A 19113-nucleotide genomic window follows, 5' to 3' on the forward strand; every position below is an offset into this window, starting at 1 on the left:
GAGGGGACATTGGACTGTTTATTACACTAGTCCCCAATTTTCTTTATAACGTTTTCTGGCTTAACAACTTTGAGGACTATTTAAATTTTGATTGATTGGTTCATTAAGTTGGGCGTCTAAACGTTTCAACTACTAATTGTAATCTGCCAAAGGGTGTAATTTTGTGCATCATCATTGGGGATGTCCATAAATTTATCGTCCATTGTATAATCCCTTTTGATCCCAGTTTTCTCCAACTTTTTTTTGCCATCCAAACAATAATTAGTCTCTTAATTAGTAATAAAATTAAAAATTAAAGTTACAACAATACACAAATAATTACAAATACATTAAATTCTATATAAAAACTCACAACAGTATATAAATTTACTGTTTATTTTGCACTACAAATTGTTTCATACACTGATATGTACATTTATCAGTTGCTAAAAAATAAGACAATGGCAAAAAAAAAATCTTTTTGGTATCTGTTATTCCTGGCATTAACAAGATCAAAAATTTGTTTAGGAATACCAACCCCAATGGCTGTTGCCACCAGAATCAGAAATTGCCAAATGGTTTGATATCAAGGTATTTATTTTTAAAAGCTAATCTTCTCTATGATATGATTAGGTACGTTCTTTCGTCCGTAACGGATAGCGCTTCTTGTAACTTTGACGTGTTAGAATTGTCCCATCGATTAAAAACTAGGTATGATGATTCCTGTTTCAATTAGGTACAATTTAGTAACTACTCTATTAGTCCGTATGACAATTTAAATCATTTTGCAAACATTATAAAAACGAATATTTTAATAGCCTAAAACCATCACACTTATATTTAGAATTGACTAAAACCATTCGGCATTTATGAATAGCTTTTTAAAATAGCAATGCCATGTTATATAAATTTGTTTTCGAGATTAAAGTAAAATAAGACAAATCCCAAATTGTATTAAAATAGTGTCAAAAATGATCCATGTGACGTCATAAAAATGAGGGAGATGAGAGGAGAAGTTGGAAAGAAAACCCATTAAAAAGAGATGGATAATCCCTATTTTTTTGACGTCAAACGGATGATTTTTGATACAATTTTGACACAATTTGGGCTTTGTCTAAAAAAATACAGAGGGTATAAGCTATATGTAAATCTGTCTTTAGAGCGGTGACCCCGCCCTGATTTTGTATAGGGTCTTTAAATTAGCTAATAGCGTCGGAAATAAAGCCCTACATAAAAACAAAAAGCAATTTGCTAGCAGACGAAAAGGGTCTCCACCAATTAGGCCAGGTAGTTTCTGGAGTATACTTCTATACTTATACATTTATTTTTTAGGGTGAATATTACCCCTCCAACGGAGAGCCCGGATTTGTTATTATCCCCAAACTGAATATGTCAAGCGAATTCATCAAAATTGAGAACCTTGTGCAAACATTAAGGTTAGTAGTAGTTTCAAATTCGGCCGGAAACCGGATATCCGGCTGATTTCTGATGCTGGATATCCGGTTATCCTGCTATATATCTAGTAATTTGCCGGATCGGGCCATTTTCAATATCCAGCTTGATACCGGATATCCGGTTTTAGAAATCAGTCCGGATATCCGGTATCTGGTATCCGGCACAACCCTAGTTAATATTATTGTCTTTTGAAAATTGGACAAAAGAAGTAGGTGGTTGAAATGAAAGTTTAGATTGGATAAAGAATAAGTGGATATTCTCTAATACACTGATAAAATATTCATTCCAGCTGGCTAATTTAACGATACCCTCCATTCACCGATTTTAAACTATCCCATCCTCTTCTAATGGATGAATGAACTGACCAATAATCATTGTTAAGTTAACAACCAAAATTGACGACAATTTTACCCTGTCATAATATCCACGTATATTCTATATCCAATGTTTTGGGCTATCTATTAAGTAAATAAAAAGAAAATCTACCAACCTCCAAAAAATATTCTAATTATAGGAGTAGAGATAAAAATATAGAATGGGTTAGTACCTGGCAAACATCAAAAAATAAAATTAGACAGAGCCATCATGTCTCAATGTTTTACGGGTCTGTCTTTTTGATGCCAAATTGGCAAAGATTGAGTTAGAAATCTGATTACGGTCTCTATAAAAAGGTCTTTACATTCTCCATCAAAACTAGCATCATTATCTCCAAGTTTTAAAGTACTTAAATAGGTTTAAATTGTAACCGATTTTTTTAACACCCTTTAGATGATTAAAAAAATAAATCTATTGAATAAAAATTAAAATCTACTAATCTCCAAAAAATATTCTAATTATAGGAGTAGAGATGAAAATATAGAATGGGTGAGAACCTGGACTGAAGACTTCAAGAACTATCTCAACTATGACAAGCCAAAAGATTTTTATGAGTTTATTAAGGATGATTATAATTTTAGGTAATTTAATTTTCCCGTATGGCTTCGAAATCGAATTATTATCCGCTGGATTAGAACCGGTTTTCAGCCATACTGAAAAATCATGTTAAGCATTTTATTACTGACAGTTTTCGACTGATGTTAAAATAAATATCCTTCGGCTCAATTTTAATATCTTCGGAAAGCTGTCTATAATACGATGTGATAAATAACCAGATTTTCATGTACTCTAATAAAGTGATACTCCTAGCTGGCTCTTCGTCCCATTCTCTTCCCTTTTTCTGGATGAAATAACTGACCCATAAATGAGGTCCATATTAGCATCCTAAACTGACGTCATACTTTCCCTTGTCAATATATCCATGTATTCTATATCCATTGTTATCAGGGACAAGGGAATGATATTCTATAACCCCCTTTTCCTCCCCTTCTTACCCACCCCTCTTCAATTAAACGAAACACTTTTAAAGGTTTCGTGATTTTGTGTAGAAAACTTTAAAAGGTTTTGTGATTTTTTGTAGAATTTTTTGTTAGAAAGTCTACCCCTGATTGTTATATTTTATAGGTATAAGATGGCTCAATTCTTATTCAGTCCCAACGGGGCGGCCTACCAACCTTATTTTGAATTCGGACAAGACCTGGTTTGTGGAGAACCCTCTCCTGACATTCTGTTACAGGTTTGAATCAAGAACTGTCCAATTAATTTAAAACTTTTTATGGTCTTGCAATATCTCATACTAGCAGCTACGCCCCTAGAAGCCTCTAGGGGCACTTAAGGTAGGAGGGGGAAAAGTCGACCTCATCCCATTTAAAATTTGAGTTTCAAAAGAGTAAAAAAAAATTTTTTTGGGGGGGAGGGGTGTGAAGACACCCTCCCCAAAAAGGGTTTAAAACCTTCCCAGGACCTAAAAGAAGCTTCACTGTAAAGGAGAACAATATCGAGATCCATCGTGACAGACAAAAAACGCTTACTACTTTATATATATCTCACTAGCGGCTTCGCCCCTAGCCTCTAGGGGCTGTGCCCCAAGAGGTGATCAAAAAAAAATTTGGCGAAATTCGTAAAAGGACCAAGGAAATGTAAGAAAAAAAAGAAAAGGGGGGGGGTTGTTTTTGGGGGGGTTGGGGGTGTCCCACCCCCCAAGAAAATAGCCTAAAACCACCACAGGACCAGTAGGCATATACCCTGAAGAGTAGAATCCGATCGGTTCATTGGTTACCGAGATCTTAAGGGACGGACAGACGGACAGACGGACAGACAGACAGACAGACGGTCAGACATAATTCTACTTTGTATTAGAGATATAAGGTCTTAATTCAATACTATGCAAGAAAAAAAAACATTAATTGCACGACCTTAGCATGGAAGCACGGATATAAAGGGATAAGACATTGACCAATAAATAGATGTACAACGCCAATGATAACCCACAAAATTACCCATTCTGTAGATTAAAATTAGTGTTTAAAACGTTTAAACACTCAACTTAATGAACCAAACAATCAAAATTCTATAAAAGACCTAAAAGTTGTTTAGCTAACGAATATGAAAACGTCATGTAAAATTTTGGGGACTATAGTGTAATAAACAGCCCATAGTCACCTCCTTCCTTGCATAAAAGTTCTATCTATACTTATTTAATCGCTTTTTCCAAATGATTATTCTAATTTTAGACAATTCCCTTTGGACATCTGCGTTTTGACCGGTCTAGCGAGTGGATTCCAGCCATGAGGGTTAGATTTAATTCTAGTTTAAATTACTCCAGTTAGATGGCGTTAAATCTTTCTTTCAATTTTATTTGTAAAAAGCACATCTATCTATAATACAAAGTAGCTTGATGTCTGTCTGTCTGTTCGTCTGTCCGTCCGTCTGTCCCTTAAGATCTCAGTAACCACTGAACCCATGGGATTCTACTCTTCAGGGAATATATACCTACTGGTCCTGTGGTGGTTTTAGGCTATTTTCTTGAGGCGTGGGACACCCCCAACCCTCCTAAAAATGAAAACCATCCCCCCCCCAAGTTTCTTTTTAATTATTTAAAATTAGTGGTGGCATCTCCATTTTTTTATTACCTCTTGGGGCATAGCCCCTAGAGGGTAGTTCTATAAATAGAGTTCGTTGGTTATTTTGTCATCTCTTGTTTATTAACGGATTTTAAAATAAAAAGTAATTATCTATTTTAATGATTTTGTAACTTTTGTAAAGTGTCTCAAAAATAAGCCACGTGACGTCATAAAGATAAGGGAAGTGAGAGGAGAAGTGGGAAAGAAAACTAAAAAATGGATAATCCCTTATTTTTATGACGCCATTTGGCTGATTATTGAGACACTGTGTAAAATTAAAGATTATGATATACATACATTATCAAATCTCATTAATAGTGATTTATTTACTATATTATTATTTCAAATTGTTTTAGGAAGTTGAGCAAATAGTTGAAGATACTGGCTTTAGGTAATTTAATCACTTTATTGAAAACTTGTGGCTTTGCCACTAGCCTTTTTTAGGATTGCCTCAAAAAAAGCGTGTTTGATACCCTAGAACCTAGTAATAGTGTCTAACTTTTTATCTTTGTGATGTAACAAAAATCCATCTCTTTTTTAGGGGTTTCCTTTCCCACCTCCCCTCTCACCCTTCGATTTTTGTTACGTCACAAAGATTAAAAGTTAGACACTATTACTAGGTTCCTCCCTATCCGATATATATAAATTATTAATGTGTTTTTTCTTAAGCTTAGGATTTCGTTATCTACTGACGCAATTAAGTTCTACATTTGATTTAGATGGTTTTAGGCTATTTATTTTTTATATTTAAGTCTAGAGATGGTATTATGCTATTTTTCTGCCTTAGAATTCCCCTTCGAATACACATCCCCCAGTTGCGCAGCCGCTAGTATTTATATATTTTAAAAGATATTCTCAAACATAGACGTCCAATGGGGGGGGGTAAAGGGATGTCTATCCCCCCCTCAAACTTTGATACCCCTCATTTTACCCCTCCCCAAAATTTATATAAAAAATCAGAGAGAGAGGGGATAATGGGCTGTTTATTTTACTTGTCCCCAAAGTTTTATGATAACGTTTCTTATTCGTTTGCTTAACAACTTTGGGGACTTAAGCGAATTGATTAGTTGGTTTATTGAGTGTTTAAACATGTCAATCATTAATTTTACGCTACAGAAATTTGTGTATCATTATTGGGTATGTACATCAATTTATCGACCATTGTCTTATCCCTTTCGATCAATGTAAAAAGTACTTTAGATTACCCCCTTAAATCTTTGAAACCCGGCACATTATTTACGAAAAAAAAACATTTTTCTGCATGAGGTCTCAGATTTTGATAAAAACTTCCAGTCCCCTTCATTTGGTCATAAAACTAAGGGCTGGGTGATTTTTAACCTTTTTAATCCATTTAAAGTCCGATTTTTCGCGCATTTTCTCACTGTGGTGTTTTCACAATGAAAAAAATGCATTTTTTCATGATTTTCAAGTTTAAAATTTTTACATTAATTTTCAACTTACAGACATGTTTTATATATCAAATTAATCAACCAGATGGGTACAATATAGAATTTGTCTTTAATATCACAAAAATCATGAATTACAGGGTGTCCCAAGAAAAATGTCAAAACAGGTTTTTTTAAACTTTTGACACTGTGAGGAAACGAAGTTTGCCCATTTCTTGCCTTGAGAGTGAATATCATCCATTTTACAACACACATGAAGTAAATTTGGCGTGGTAACTCCAAATTTGGACACCTGAGAAATTTTTGAAACACCCTGTAAAAGTGATTTTTGCGTCTGTAGAGCTAAAAATTGGTCCAAATTGATTATTTTTTTCAAATTAGCATACAAAGTATCTAAGTGTGTTAGGCCATAGTGTTTTCTGACCAGATTACAATTTTTATATTTTTTGGACACCCTGTATTTTCAAAAAAATGAGAAAAATGTTTGTTTGTTTTTTAAATTTTTGTTTGTTTTTTTAAGTTACCTAAAACTGTCATATAGATACAGATTTTGACTAATAACAATAATATTTGCCTATTTTACAAATTTACACACTTTTGGGACACCCTGTGCATGTTTTTAAAAAATGGTGGTTTTTTCCCCTTTTTGGGGGAAGGAGTCGTTTTAGGGCCAGAGACTATTTCTTCATTTTTGTACAACTTTTCAAGGCACATAATTTGTTATTTATACATCAACCGCCTCCGGCGAACCGTTTTGCCGTTATTCACCACCAAAGGCTGAATTTTGACCTTTTTTACCGTTCTCGAGGTTTTAACGGGCATTTTTGGTAAGAAGGCGTTGATTTATCAAAATCATTCTGAAATACTTTTATTTACTAAATTTCATGTGAAGTAAAAATTTTTGTGCATCTAACCGTTTTTCGTCAAGATGGATTTCAATTGTTAAAACAAGTGAATGAAGTGAATATAATATTAATAATTGATATAACATTAGTAATAAAAGAAACATAAATCACGTCCATTTAAAATTCCTTTTGACAAAAATGGGTTGGATATACACATATTTTTACTTCACATGAAATTTAGTAAATAAAATAGCCTAAATAAAAGTATTTCAGAGTGATTTTCATAAATCAACGCCTTCTTACCAAAAATGCCCGTTAAAACCTCGAGAACGGTAAAAAAGGTCAAAATTCCGCCTTAGGCGGTGAATAACGGCAAAACGGTTCGCCGGAGGCGGTTGATGTATAAATAACAAATTATGTGCCTTGAAAAGTTGTACAAAAATGAAGGAATAGTCTCTGGCCCTAAAACGACTCCTTCCCCCAAAAAAGGGGCAAAAACCACCATTTTTTAAAAACATGCACAGGGCGTCCTAAAAGTGTGTAAATTTGTAAAATAGGCAAATATTATTGTTATTAGTCAAAATCTGTATCTATATGACAGTTTTAGGTAACTTAAAAAAACAAAAAAAAATAAAAAAAAAAAAAAACATTTCTAATTTTTTTGAAAATACAGGGTGTCCAAAGAATATAAAAATTGTAATCTGGTCAGAAAACACTATGGCCTAACACACTTAGATACTTTGTATGCTAATTTGAAAAAAATAATCAATTTGGACCAATTTTTAGCTCTACAGACGCAAAAATCACTTTTACAGGGTGTTTCAAAAATTTCTCAGGTGTCCAAATTTGGAGTTACCACGCCAAATTTACTTCATATGTGTTGTAAAATGGATGATATTCACTCTCAAGGCAAGAAATGGGCAAACTTCGTTTCCTCACAGTGTCAAAAGTTTAAAAAACCTTTTTTGACATTTTTCTTGGGACACCCTGTAATTCATGATTTTTGTGATTTTAAAGACAAATTCTATATTGTACTCATCTGGGTGATTAATTTGATATATAAAACATGTATGTAAGTTGAAAATTAATGTAAAAATTTTAAACTTGAAAATCATGAAAAAATGCATTTTTTTCATTGTGAAAACACCACAGTGAGAAAATGCGCGAAAAATTGGACTTTAAATGGATTAAAAAGGTTAAAAATCACCCAGCCCTTAGTTTTATGACCAAATGAAGGGGACTGGAAGTTTTATCAAAATCTGAGACCTCATGCAGAAAAATGTTTTTTTCGTAAATAATGTGCCGATCCCTCATTTCCCTTCTGAAGCTTTGACGTGGATTCTTTAAAAAAATAATAAGGCTCGCTGCTCGCTTGTAAGGCAGAATTGTTTTTTTGTAAAAAAATCCTCCAAAATCACACAAAAAATCTACAAAAATTAAACAAAATCGTATGTTAATAACCCTTTTATGATTTTTATGCGATTTTGGAGAATTTTTTTTACGAAAATAGTTTTGCCTCACCATTGAGCTTCAACCCGATTTTTTCCAATCCAATCCAACTCTGATATGTTTTTTTTCAGCAACTATTCTTTCCCAATGGCGTTGACGTACATCAACTGGAAGACAGACGCCATTGTTGGCATAGAGTTACTCAGGTAAATGGTACCCAAAGTTTTATAACCACGTTATCTTATTCGATGGCTCAAAAACTTTGGGTACTTTTATTAAATGTTATTGTTAGGTTCCAAACTTTTAAAGTTTCAGCTTTTCAATTAAAATGACTTAATTTGCAGAAGGGGCATTTTTGTTTGTCATAATAGAAAATGTATATCAATTATCGTCCATTGTCTTATACCTTGTGTACTTCCCATTTTTGCACTAAATTACCAATGGCAGGCCAGTATACATTTTTATTGACCAATGGTAGGCAAGTATGACGTCATTTTTATAGGCACAATATAAAGCTTTCATTTTTACAGCTAATCTTATATATTTCAGGAATATTGGTATCGCAATTTTGTGTATTTTTGTTACCACTCTGATAACCCTTGGCTCCTGGAGGGGCAGTGCCTACGTCATGATGTGTGTTCTCCTCACTTGTATTGATGTTTCAGGTATATCTATCTATCTAATTGTCTATCTATCCATCCATCTACATAGCTGTCTGTCTATCAATCTATCTACATATATATCTATCTATCTATCTGACACTCTATTCCTGGAGGGGTAAAAGCTCATGTGATGATGTGTGTTCTGCTTACTTGTATTGATGTTTCAGGTATATCTATCTATCTATCTAATTGTCTATCTATCTATCTGTCTGTCTATTTATATCATTCCATCTACCTGTATGTCCATTTGAAACTCTATTCCTGGAGGTGTAAAGCCTACGTCATGATGTGTGATCTACTTACTTGTATTGATGTTTCAGGTATATCTATCTATCTAACTGTCTATCTATCAATCTATCCATCTACTTATCTATCTGTCTATATATCTATCCATCTATTCCTGGAGGGGTAAAGCCTACGTCATGATGTGTGTTCTGCTCACTTGTATTGATGTTTCAGGTATATCTATCTATCTGTTTGTATATCTATCTATCCATCTACTTATCTATCTGTCTATCTATCTGACACTCTATTCCTGGAGGGGTAAACCCAATGTCATGATGTGTGTTCTTCTTACTTATATTGATGTTTCAGGTACATTTATCTATCCAATTGTCTATCTATCTATCCATCTACATATCTGTCTGTCTATCTATCTATCCATCTACTCCTGGAGGGGTAAAGCTCATATCATGATGTGTGTTCTGCTCACTTGTATTGATGTTTCAGGTATATCTATCTATCTCATTGTCTGTCTATCTATCTACTTATCTATATAGCTGTCTGTTTATCTATCCTTCTACATATGTCTATCTATCTATCTATCTGACACTTTATTCCTGGAGGGGTAAAGCCTATGTCATGATGTGTGTTCTTCTTACTTGTATTGATGTTTCAGGTATATATATCTATCTAATTGTATATCTATCTATCCATCTATATATCTATCTATCTATCTACATATCTGTCTATCTATCTGACACTCTATTCCTGGAGGGGTAAAGTCCATGTCATGATGTGTGTTCTTCCAACTTGTATTGATGTTTCAGGTATATCTATCTATTTAATTGTATATCTGTCTATCCATCTGTCTATCTATCTGACACTCTATTCCTGGAGGGTAAAGCCCATGTCATGATGTGTGTTCTTCTTACTTGTATTGATGTTTCAGGTATATCTATCTATCTAATTGTCTATCTATCTATCCATCTACATATATATGTATATGTATTATATGTATATATATTTGTCTATCTATCAATCTATCTGTCTATCTATCTAAATGACAATCTATTCCTGGAGGGGTAAAGCCATGTCATAATGTGTGTTCTTCTTACTTATATTGATGTTTCAGGTATACCTATCTATCTATCTAATTGTCTATCTATCAATCCATCTATATATCTATCTATCTGACACTAAAATTTTGGAGATGTATACCTATATATTTTTCTATAAGTTAATCTATATATCTTTTTTGTCTATTCAGCTATCTATCTTTCTATCTTTATCTGAAAAAGCTTTAACTTAATGTTTTTTTAGGTTTTATGCACTGGTGGGGCCTGACCATCGACATCACCTCAATGAACATTCTCATCATTGGTGTTGGTCTGTGTGTAGACTTCTGCGCGCACATTGTCCACGGCTTCATAATTGGACGCGGCAAACGGCACGAGAAAGTCGTCTTTGTTATGGAGAATATTGCGCCAGCTGTTTTAAATGGCGGATTTTCTTCAATTCTTGCCTTGTCACTACTGGTTACCTCGAGGTCCCACGTGTTTGTGTCGTTTTTCAAGATTTTCTTTATGATTTGCACGTTTGGACTCTTCCATGGCCTTATTCTACTTCCAGTGGTGCTGTCTTTGACAGGTGATTTATTAAAAATGGCGGTGAAAAGGCCTCTAGAGGCACTTGAGGTAGTGAGAGCAAGTTGCACACCCGTATCCATTTCAGTTTTAGGCTTTAAAAAAATATTTGATTTCGGGAGGTTAGTATATCATTATGGGGTGATTTCTAATGGGAGGGTGATGGTATCCTCCCCAAAAATAGTTTTAAAACTTCCCAAGACCTATGAGGAAAACCTTATCTGTGCAGCCGTTAGTGAGATCCTTCAGTACAGACAGTCAGACTGACATACGCAGACATCCTGTTACTTTTATATAAGGATATATAATGCACACAAAAAATTCTCCTAGTCTATAGACATCCATACATCTACCTAAATATTTTTACAGGTCCTGAGGACGAAGAGATGCCCACAACAGATGAAGAAAGAGCTGCTCTCAATGAGAACAAGAAGAATCTTGCTACTGAAGTTCTGGATGTTGAAAATAAGAGCTGGCTCATGTCAACTAGGGTTAGGATTAATGAAAACTATCTAAGGTATGGTTTGAAAGTTTATCTGTATGTCTGTTATTATGTAAGTCTGTCGGTTTGTCTGTCTGTATGTCTATTTGTATTTCTTTCTGTCTTTATGTCTATTTGTATGTCTGTCTGTCAGTCTAGCTGTATATCTATCTTTATTTCTGTCTTTATGTATGTCCGTATGTATGTCTGTATGTCTGTCTGTCTCTATGTCTGTATGTCTGTCTCTATGTCTGTCCTTATGTCTGTCTCTATGTCTGTGTGTATGTCTTTTATATGTATGTCTATATATCTGTCTCTATGCATGTCTTTCAGTATGTCTGTCTGTATGTCTGTCTGTATGTCTGTCTATATATGTATCTGTCTCTATGCATGTCTGTCTGTATGTCTATCTGTGAGTGTGTTTGTCTGTTTGTCTATTGGTCTGTCTGGTGGTCTGTCTGTCTGTCTGGTGGTCCCCTGTCTATGTGCAGTGCATTGGTCTTTGCATATATGTTTTTATTTCTGTCTGTGTTTCTATCTGTCTGTCTGTCTGTCAGTATGTAAGTCTGTCTGTATTAAAACAATATATGTATATTGACCCAATAATGATTTATTATTTGTTGCAGGACAGTCAAATCCGATACAAATATAGTGCGTACAGCCCAGCGACTGGACGAAGAAAAAGAAATTGTGTCAAAGTTTGGAGTTGAAGATTATATTAAAGGAATGCTCTATGATTAATCTATAATACAAAGTAGCTTGATGTCTGTCCGTCTGTCCGTTTGATCTCGGCAACCACTAAACTGGTCGGATTCTACTATTCAGGGTATATACCTATTGGTCCTCTGGTGGTTTTAGGCTATTTTCTTGGGGGGTGGGACAACCTCAACCCACCCAAAAATGAAAATCCCCCCCCCCAAAAAAAAATGTTTTCTGGGGAAACTACTTCTAAATAAAGGGCAGCACCAGAAATACTTTTTTTTAGATTACCTCTTGGGGCAAAGGCTAGGGGCGAAATCACTAGTCTATATTACAAAGTAGAACGATGTCTGTCTGTCTGTCTGTTTGTCTGTCTGTTTGTTTGTAGCGATGGATCTCGCTTACCGCTGAACCGATCGGGTTCTCATTAACAGGGTAGCTTCTCATAAGTCCTGGGAAGATTTATAACTATTTTGGGGGAGGGTACCACCACCCTATCAGGAGAAATTGCCCCTGGAAAAAAAATTACCCCTCCCGAAAAAGAGACTCCAACGAAACATAAACCAATTAATATTATTTCTGTAATTAGATATTTTAAATAAAAAAAACATTCAAAGTGCCACTAGAGGCCTCTAGGGGCGTAGCCGCTAGTAGTTTAGTATAAGAGCAACTCATATTTGATTATATAAAAGTAACAGGTTGTGTGTCTGTCAGTGTGCAATCTAAGATCGCTTTAACAGCTAGACCTATCGTTCCTAGGGACAAAGCCACTAGTGGCTGAATAAATAGTTGAACATATTTTAATGAATTTGGAATAATGATCTCAAACGGCATAGAAAATAAAGTTATACTTGACGTAAAGCCTTTTACTATTGAATTTAAATGGATTTATTATTACTACTGAATGGGCGAATGGCCAATAAATGTTGTCCATGTTAGCAACGTAAATTGACGACAATACTTTTTCTTGTTGTAATATCCACGTATAATGTATGTTACATATCCACTGGAATTGGTGTAGTACCCGTCATCTGTAATACAAAGTAGAATGATGTCTGTCTGTCCGTCTGAAGCTTAAGATCTCAGTAACCACTGAACCGATTGGATTCTACTCTTCAGGGTATATACCTATTGGTCCTGTGGTGGTTTTAAGCTATTTTCTTTGGGAGTGGGACACCCCCAACACCCATAAAAATAAAAAAAAAATTGTTACTTGAAATAAATTGGCAGCACCAGAATTTTTTTTAATTACCTCTTGGGGCAAAGCCCCTAGAGGCTAGGGGCGAAGCCGCTAGTTACATTAAAAAGTATTTATCAACGAAAAAACCTAGAGCATGCTATTACAGATGGCGCAGCTAATGGCAAAGTTCCAGCCACAAACGCCGAGGCCATGAACAATATCAACGACAAGAAGCAGGAACAGAAATGAGAATTAATGTTTTCCAGTGACGTGTAGTAATAGCAAGAACAAACAACTAAATATTCTAATAAAGTGTATTAATTCAAGACAAGTTAAACATACAATAATAATATTAAATATAATAGCAAGTATTCACTTTTGGGTTCGTGCCGAGTTGCAGAGCAAAGGTCTTGCTCCGAAACGGTTGACACAAGAACTAAAAGCTAATATACAAAATACATACATTGCTCTCAAGTCAGGAAGAAAGGGACTATACATCACACCAGTATGGCTTCCAAACCGATTAATATCCGCTGGATTAGAACCAGTTCTCGGCCATTGTAGCTTTATATTGCAGACAAATTCCCACGCATATTAAAATAAAAATGATGAGATTAATGCCAGTTTTGTTAGTCCGGGCCTTCGGCACCTCAGTTCTAACAAGAATGGTTATGATAATAGATTTTTTTATTCTTATATCGCCGGAAAGCTGTCTATAATACGATGCGCTAAATAATTATTCTCATTTCTATTAATTTTTCTCATCAGGAGGTGAAAAAACACAAGAAACAAATTTCATTTGGCATTAAAGAATTCAAGGAAAATATATAAATAAGTAATAGGATAAATAATTTTGTCAAATAAATAATATCTTTTGGTAACTACATTAAACCTTTTAGATTAAGATGTTCCCAAAAACTGGTATCATTTTAATATCTTTTGCTCAGTTTTAGTTGAAAAGAATGTTGTAATTCAGGCCTAGCTATTCTAACAATCAATTCTACAAAAATCACGAAACCTTTGTAAGTAAGGTGGGGGTATATCTTGTTTTTTCATGTAATTGAAAGAGGGGTGGGTAAGAAGAGGAGTAAAAGGGGAAGGATGTTGGGGGGAAATTTTCCCTGGTTATATTCTAACTTTACATGATTTTAAGGAATATCAAATGCCATTTTGAAGTCGAAAGTGCAAAATTTCATTCTAAAATTGTATAAGAATTGCTTAATAGTTATAATGTAAAGAAAGTTATAAACCAAATGGATTTCATGAACGCCTATTTTTTTCTATTTTACTATTTGATTTGAAAAATATGACTCAAAGTTGATTCTATTACTTATTAATATATGGTTGTATCTGTAGGACATGAGTTCGAGACTAGTTATAGAAAATTTAGATGACGACCTTAAACGCGGTTTTAAAGGCAGGACCTAATGGATGAATGAATACTTTTCTAAAAATATTTCAATATGGCTTCAAATCAAAATCGTTCCCCCTGGGGAAAAACCGGTTTGAAGTTTGATGAATACATACAATTAAAATTTTGGGGGTTCATTTTTTGGGGGGGTGGGGGTAATCTTTATATCATAGAGGCGAGGACGTCCAAGCTTATTTTTTTTTTTTTGGGGGGGGGGTGAAAATTTATTTATAAATTTTTTTTTAGGGGGGGGGGTGGTAATCACCCGTTTACCACCCCCCCCCCCTGGACGTCCCTGAATACATACATTACATTAAAGAATTGCTCGTTTATATAATTTAACAAAGAAATGAACATTTATTACTGGCCTCGAAACAGATTAATATCCGCTGGATTAGAACCGGTTCTCAGCCATACTAAAATATGCATAGCTTCGTATTACAACCAATTTTTCACGAATATTAAAATCATATTTGTTAGCCCAAGCCTCCAGCCGCACGCGGCTAATATAACTGGTTTTAATTTCTGCGGAAAGCTGTATACAATACGATGCGATATATAACTAATATCCATTCATTTATCCGTGTACATAAACAGGTAAACTGGGTGCAGATACAGTGGACAATCTAGATGATCAACCTATAGCAATGCAAAACTTCCGACTAGACAGGAAATTAGAATAATTAAAGAATATATTAAAAGCTTTTTATAGTGCCTTTAAAAAAATGACGTCATACAATACAAATGATATGCCAATATACAGAGTAAATTACCAATGGCAAGCCAGTATACATTTTAATTGACCAATGGTAGGCCAGTATGACGTCCTTTTAAAGTTTCATATTAAATAGAATAATTGCATAAAAAATTTATTTATATTTTGGAAAGCTTATAATTTCTTGTTCTTAAAACAGTAAGCAAAATATTTCTACTATCATTATAAAATCTGAAATAAAAATAGTTTTATTATTAAAATTTAAATGTTTTCGAAAGCTTATAGTTTCTAGTTGTTAAAACAGTAAGTATACTATCTGTGCTATTACTAGATATTACTGAAAATCTGAAATAGCCAAAAAATTCAAACATTTTTTCACGAGTTTTAACTAGCCGCGCGTTTAAATAGTACTTTTGGGTATGCTGGGCTATACTAGATTATTTGTAGGCCTAGTCTCTTCTTATGTTCCATTTTTAATTATTCTATTGTAAACTAGGAATCAAAATGAGTCCATAGAAAATGTGTCAGATTCGTCCTCAATCGAGGACATTACTTTCCAAGTGCAATCAAAGCTGCCAGAGGCATTTAACAACAAACATCAACATCACAACAGCAACAGTCATGATACGGGTGATAAGGTCAGGTGTCAGTATTATTTAGGTTTAATTTCAGCTTGGCTTTAAAACCGATGGCTAACAACCTGTTCTCAGCCATGATAAAAAGTCATGTATAGTATTGTATTAAAGACAATTTTGTGTATTTATGTTAGGCAGGATTAGAAAATAGAAAAAAAACATTACTTAAAAATTTATTTTTAAAGAGGGGAGGGAGGTTTCTCTGCCCGCTAGGCCCTTTTAGGGAAAGAAACAAGATTTGCTTGAAACAAATAATGGTAATATAGTTTCGCAACTTTATCAATTTAAAAGCGGCTAAGCCCCTAAAGGATTTTGTGGGGGGGGGGGGAGGTGACCTTCTCCAATTTTTAATTTTAGTTTAAAAAAAACAATTTTTTTTTAAAAATTGGGGTTTTGGTATTTTTTGCAGGGGCTATTTCTCTTCGGAGGGTGGTAATAGCCTCCAACATTATAGTTATAGACCCTCCAAGGACCTATAAGAAGCTAAATTGTAAAGGGGAACCCTATCGGTTAAGCGATTGTCGAGATCCTTCGGTACACAAAGACAAACAGACATCCAGTTACTGTCACAGAATAATTCAATCTGATTACTTGCAGGAGTTAGAAGACCAGAATGAAGCTTCACAGTATGATCATAAATTTTCAACAATTCACCAACTGCTGAGCTCAACTGCAAAGCTAAAGTCACTTGAACGGTCTAATAATAACAACCAATAATAGTGATTTTTTGCAATTTTTAAACAGTATGAACCCACAAAAAGTACCTTTTACCATTAAAGTTTTTTCGGGCAAATAAAAAGAATTACCATTTTTACAAATTGCGTTGATATTTATATTAGCTTTTAACCCAAAATTTTTGGAATTAAACTATTTATAATCACAAAAGATCTAGTCACCTAAAGCTTTACCTATAAATACCAACCATAGACGTCCAAGAGTGGGGGTATTTGGATATTTAGCCCCCTCCTCTCTAACTTTGAAACCCCTTTTTTTACCACCCTCAAAATTTTTCAAAATAATTTAAATTGAATATGATTATTAAAATTCAGGGTCCCTCAACAGATTATTATGTCATACGATAGAATAGCCATTGAGAGGCCAGTATACTTTTTAATTGACCAATGGTAATATTTATGATGGCCTCTCATTGGTTATTTTATCGTATGACGTCATAATCTGTTGAGGGACTTTAATCATCTTCATTTGAATTGCCCCCCTCAAAACTTTGAAACCCCTCATCATGCCCCCCTCAAAATAAATAGCTTAGACGTCCTTAATACCAACTTCAGTAAACAAACAGAAAAATTTGCTAATACTTTAGGGTCATACTGTAGTATTTTTATGTGTACCTAATGTGTAATTTTTGACATATTGTAACAATTTTGTAATTTTATATTTTTATACCATATTGTTTTATATTTATTTATACAGGTTTAAAAGACAAAAAAATGGTTTTAAATATCACATAAAAACTATGAAAGGGCCATTTATTTTTTTAACCTGCAAAACAAAAACAAGTTACGAACCTTACTTAAATACCTATTAAATGAGCATTAAATACTATATTCTCGTTGTTTTAAAAATATTAAGTTTTATAATTTCTATAAAGGTCATTTGTACTTTCAAAGTGAGTTTACCCAGCAATATTCTACTAAATCTTGCTGAAATAAGTGTAAGAGTATTAAATATGTCCCATATTTCCAAAAACTTTTATTTTATTGATTCTAAAAGAAAAAATGGTTCAATTCTGAAATCTATTCTTTATACCATTAATAATTGCATAAAGTACATGTAATAAGAGAAAAGTCAACTTTGCATCGTATTATGTACAGTTTTCTGCGGATATTAAAATGAAAAATTAAAAGATTTAAACCAGTTTTAATTATTTGATTTTATTTTAATATCGTGGAAAATTGTTTTTAATATGATGCTATACATGATTTTTCAGTATGGCTGACAACTGGTTTAAATCAAGCGGATATAAATCGGTTCAGAATCCAAACCAAAAAATTTAATTGGTTTTATATATTTTTAAGAGGGTAGAAATACCTTCTACCACCCAACTATATTTTTTGGTCATTTGAATTTTAATTTCCGAATGTGTAGTAGTAAATATTGAGATAGGATGAGGAAACACCGAGAAAACTGTGTACACATTCGGAAATTAAAATTCAAATGACCTTTTTTTTGTATTCTAGTATGACTGATATATATAAATTTCTTGGTTGTGATAAAATCAAAATAAATGAGTGCTATTTTTATTGTGTTTTATTTAATACCTATATTTGTGACAACTTTTGTTTTATAAATTCTTCCATTTTTAACAACTACAAAGACCCCGCACCTCTCAGAGAGCCTCGAACCCGCGACATACAGATAAGGTAACCTACATTCTATAAATGAGCTATGAAGGAGACCAATTATTAGAGGTAAAAAAGACAATGTAGACAATTTTTGGTATTCTAGTATGACTGATATAAATATAAATATCTTGGTTGTGATCAAAATGAAAATAAATGAGTGCTATTTCTATTGTGTTTTACTATTGAAGTAACAAAATAGAAGGCGCATTAGGTATATGCAACTCTGCCCACACAGCAAGGATCCTGTTCTGATTTTGTATTTTGGTCTTCGAAATCAGCTAATAGTGTCGGAAATAAAAAAACACAGCAGAATCTCAACAAAAAACTAAATGAACTTTGCTAGCATAATTTTATTGTTTTAACTGTAGCATACCTACTCTTTTGATCTGTAAAGATGAACAGTATCAGACTTTTTCCACCAGGTGGGTGGAATATTGGCCAACTTAAGCCATTGGGAAACTGAAGAAAAAAAACCAGTTTTTTTAGTAGCGAAGCTACTCTATTATCTAAAACTCTACTTTGGTTTAATGCATAGGATTAACTGTTGGGAACTATGTGTAAAATCAATATCAAGAGTGTCTAAAACTTTTCTATAATTCTGTACGTTCGTCCGTCCATTACAGTTAGGTCTTTTCGTTAATCTAAACAGATTAGAATTGTCCTATCGTTTGAAATCTTTGAATGCTGATTCCTTTAACTTAGAAAGCGAAGCAACTCTATATTTGCTACTAGAAAGTACGTACGTCCATCTAAAACAAGCTAATTTTTTACTGTTTAAACATCAAATTTTTATAAGTTCTTTGAATACTGATTCCTATTACAACAAGGTACAATGTGATAAGCGAAGCATCTCTATAAACAAGTCCTAAAGACATCATTATGTCCTTAAACAGTGTCATGTATTTAATCAGTTTTGCAACAAATTTTGTAAATATCTTTAAAAGCAAAGCTTTTCTATAATTAGGGTCG

The 19113-nt window shown here is 33.7% G+C and overlaps 1 protein-coding gene across 1 annotated transcript in view; it reads left to right on the plus strand.

The window, feature by feature from the left end:
- LOC145327993 (NPC1-like intracellular cholesterol transporter 1) overlaps positions 1 to 18040 on the plus strand; it is a 53871-nt gene extending 35831 nt beyond the window's left edge. Inside the window, exons 25-41 of the mRNA XM_080171523.1 lie at positions 508 to 570; positions 1312 to 1415; positions 2274 to 2390; positions 2935 to 3046; positions 4044 to 4103; positions 4790 to 4824; positions 8265 to 8339; positions 8683 to 8798; positions 10338 to 10664; positions 11030 to 11177; positions 11768 to 11863; positions 13185 to 13254; positions 13786 to 13837; positions 14375 to 14437; positions 15029 to 15099; positions 15641 to 15784; positions 16379 to 18040. Of these exons, the coding sequence (XP_080027649.1) occupies positions 508 to 570; positions 1312 to 1415; positions 2274 to 2390; positions 2935 to 3046; positions 4044 to 4103; positions 4790 to 4824; positions 8265 to 8339; positions 8683 to 8798; positions 10338 to 10664; positions 11030 to 11177; positions 11768 to 11863; positions 13185 to 13254; positions 13786 to 13837; positions 14375 to 14437; positions 15029 to 15099; positions 15641 to 15784; positions 16379 to 16498 (1773 nt within the window). The 3' untranslated portion in view covers positions 16499 to 18040. The remainder of the gene's footprint in view (positions 1 to 507; positions 571 to 1311; positions 1416 to 2273; positions 2391 to 2934; positions 3047 to 4043; positions 4104 to 4789; positions 4825 to 8264; positions 8340 to 8682; positions 8799 to 10337; positions 10665 to 11029; positions 11178 to 11767; positions 11864 to 13184; positions 13255 to 13785; positions 13838 to 14374; positions 14438 to 15028; positions 15100 to 15640; positions 15785 to 16378) is intronic.
- The last annotated feature ends 1073 nt before the right edge of the window (positions 18041 to 19113 follow it).

This window comes from Acartia tonsa, chromosome 9, assembly GCF_053477335.1.
Source record: "Acartia tonsa isolate MP-2025a chromosome 9, ASM5347733v1, whole genome shotgun sequence".
Classification (NCBI taxonomy): Eukaryota; Metazoa; Arthropoda; class Copepoda; order Calanoida; family Acartiidae; genus Acartia; species Acartia tonsa.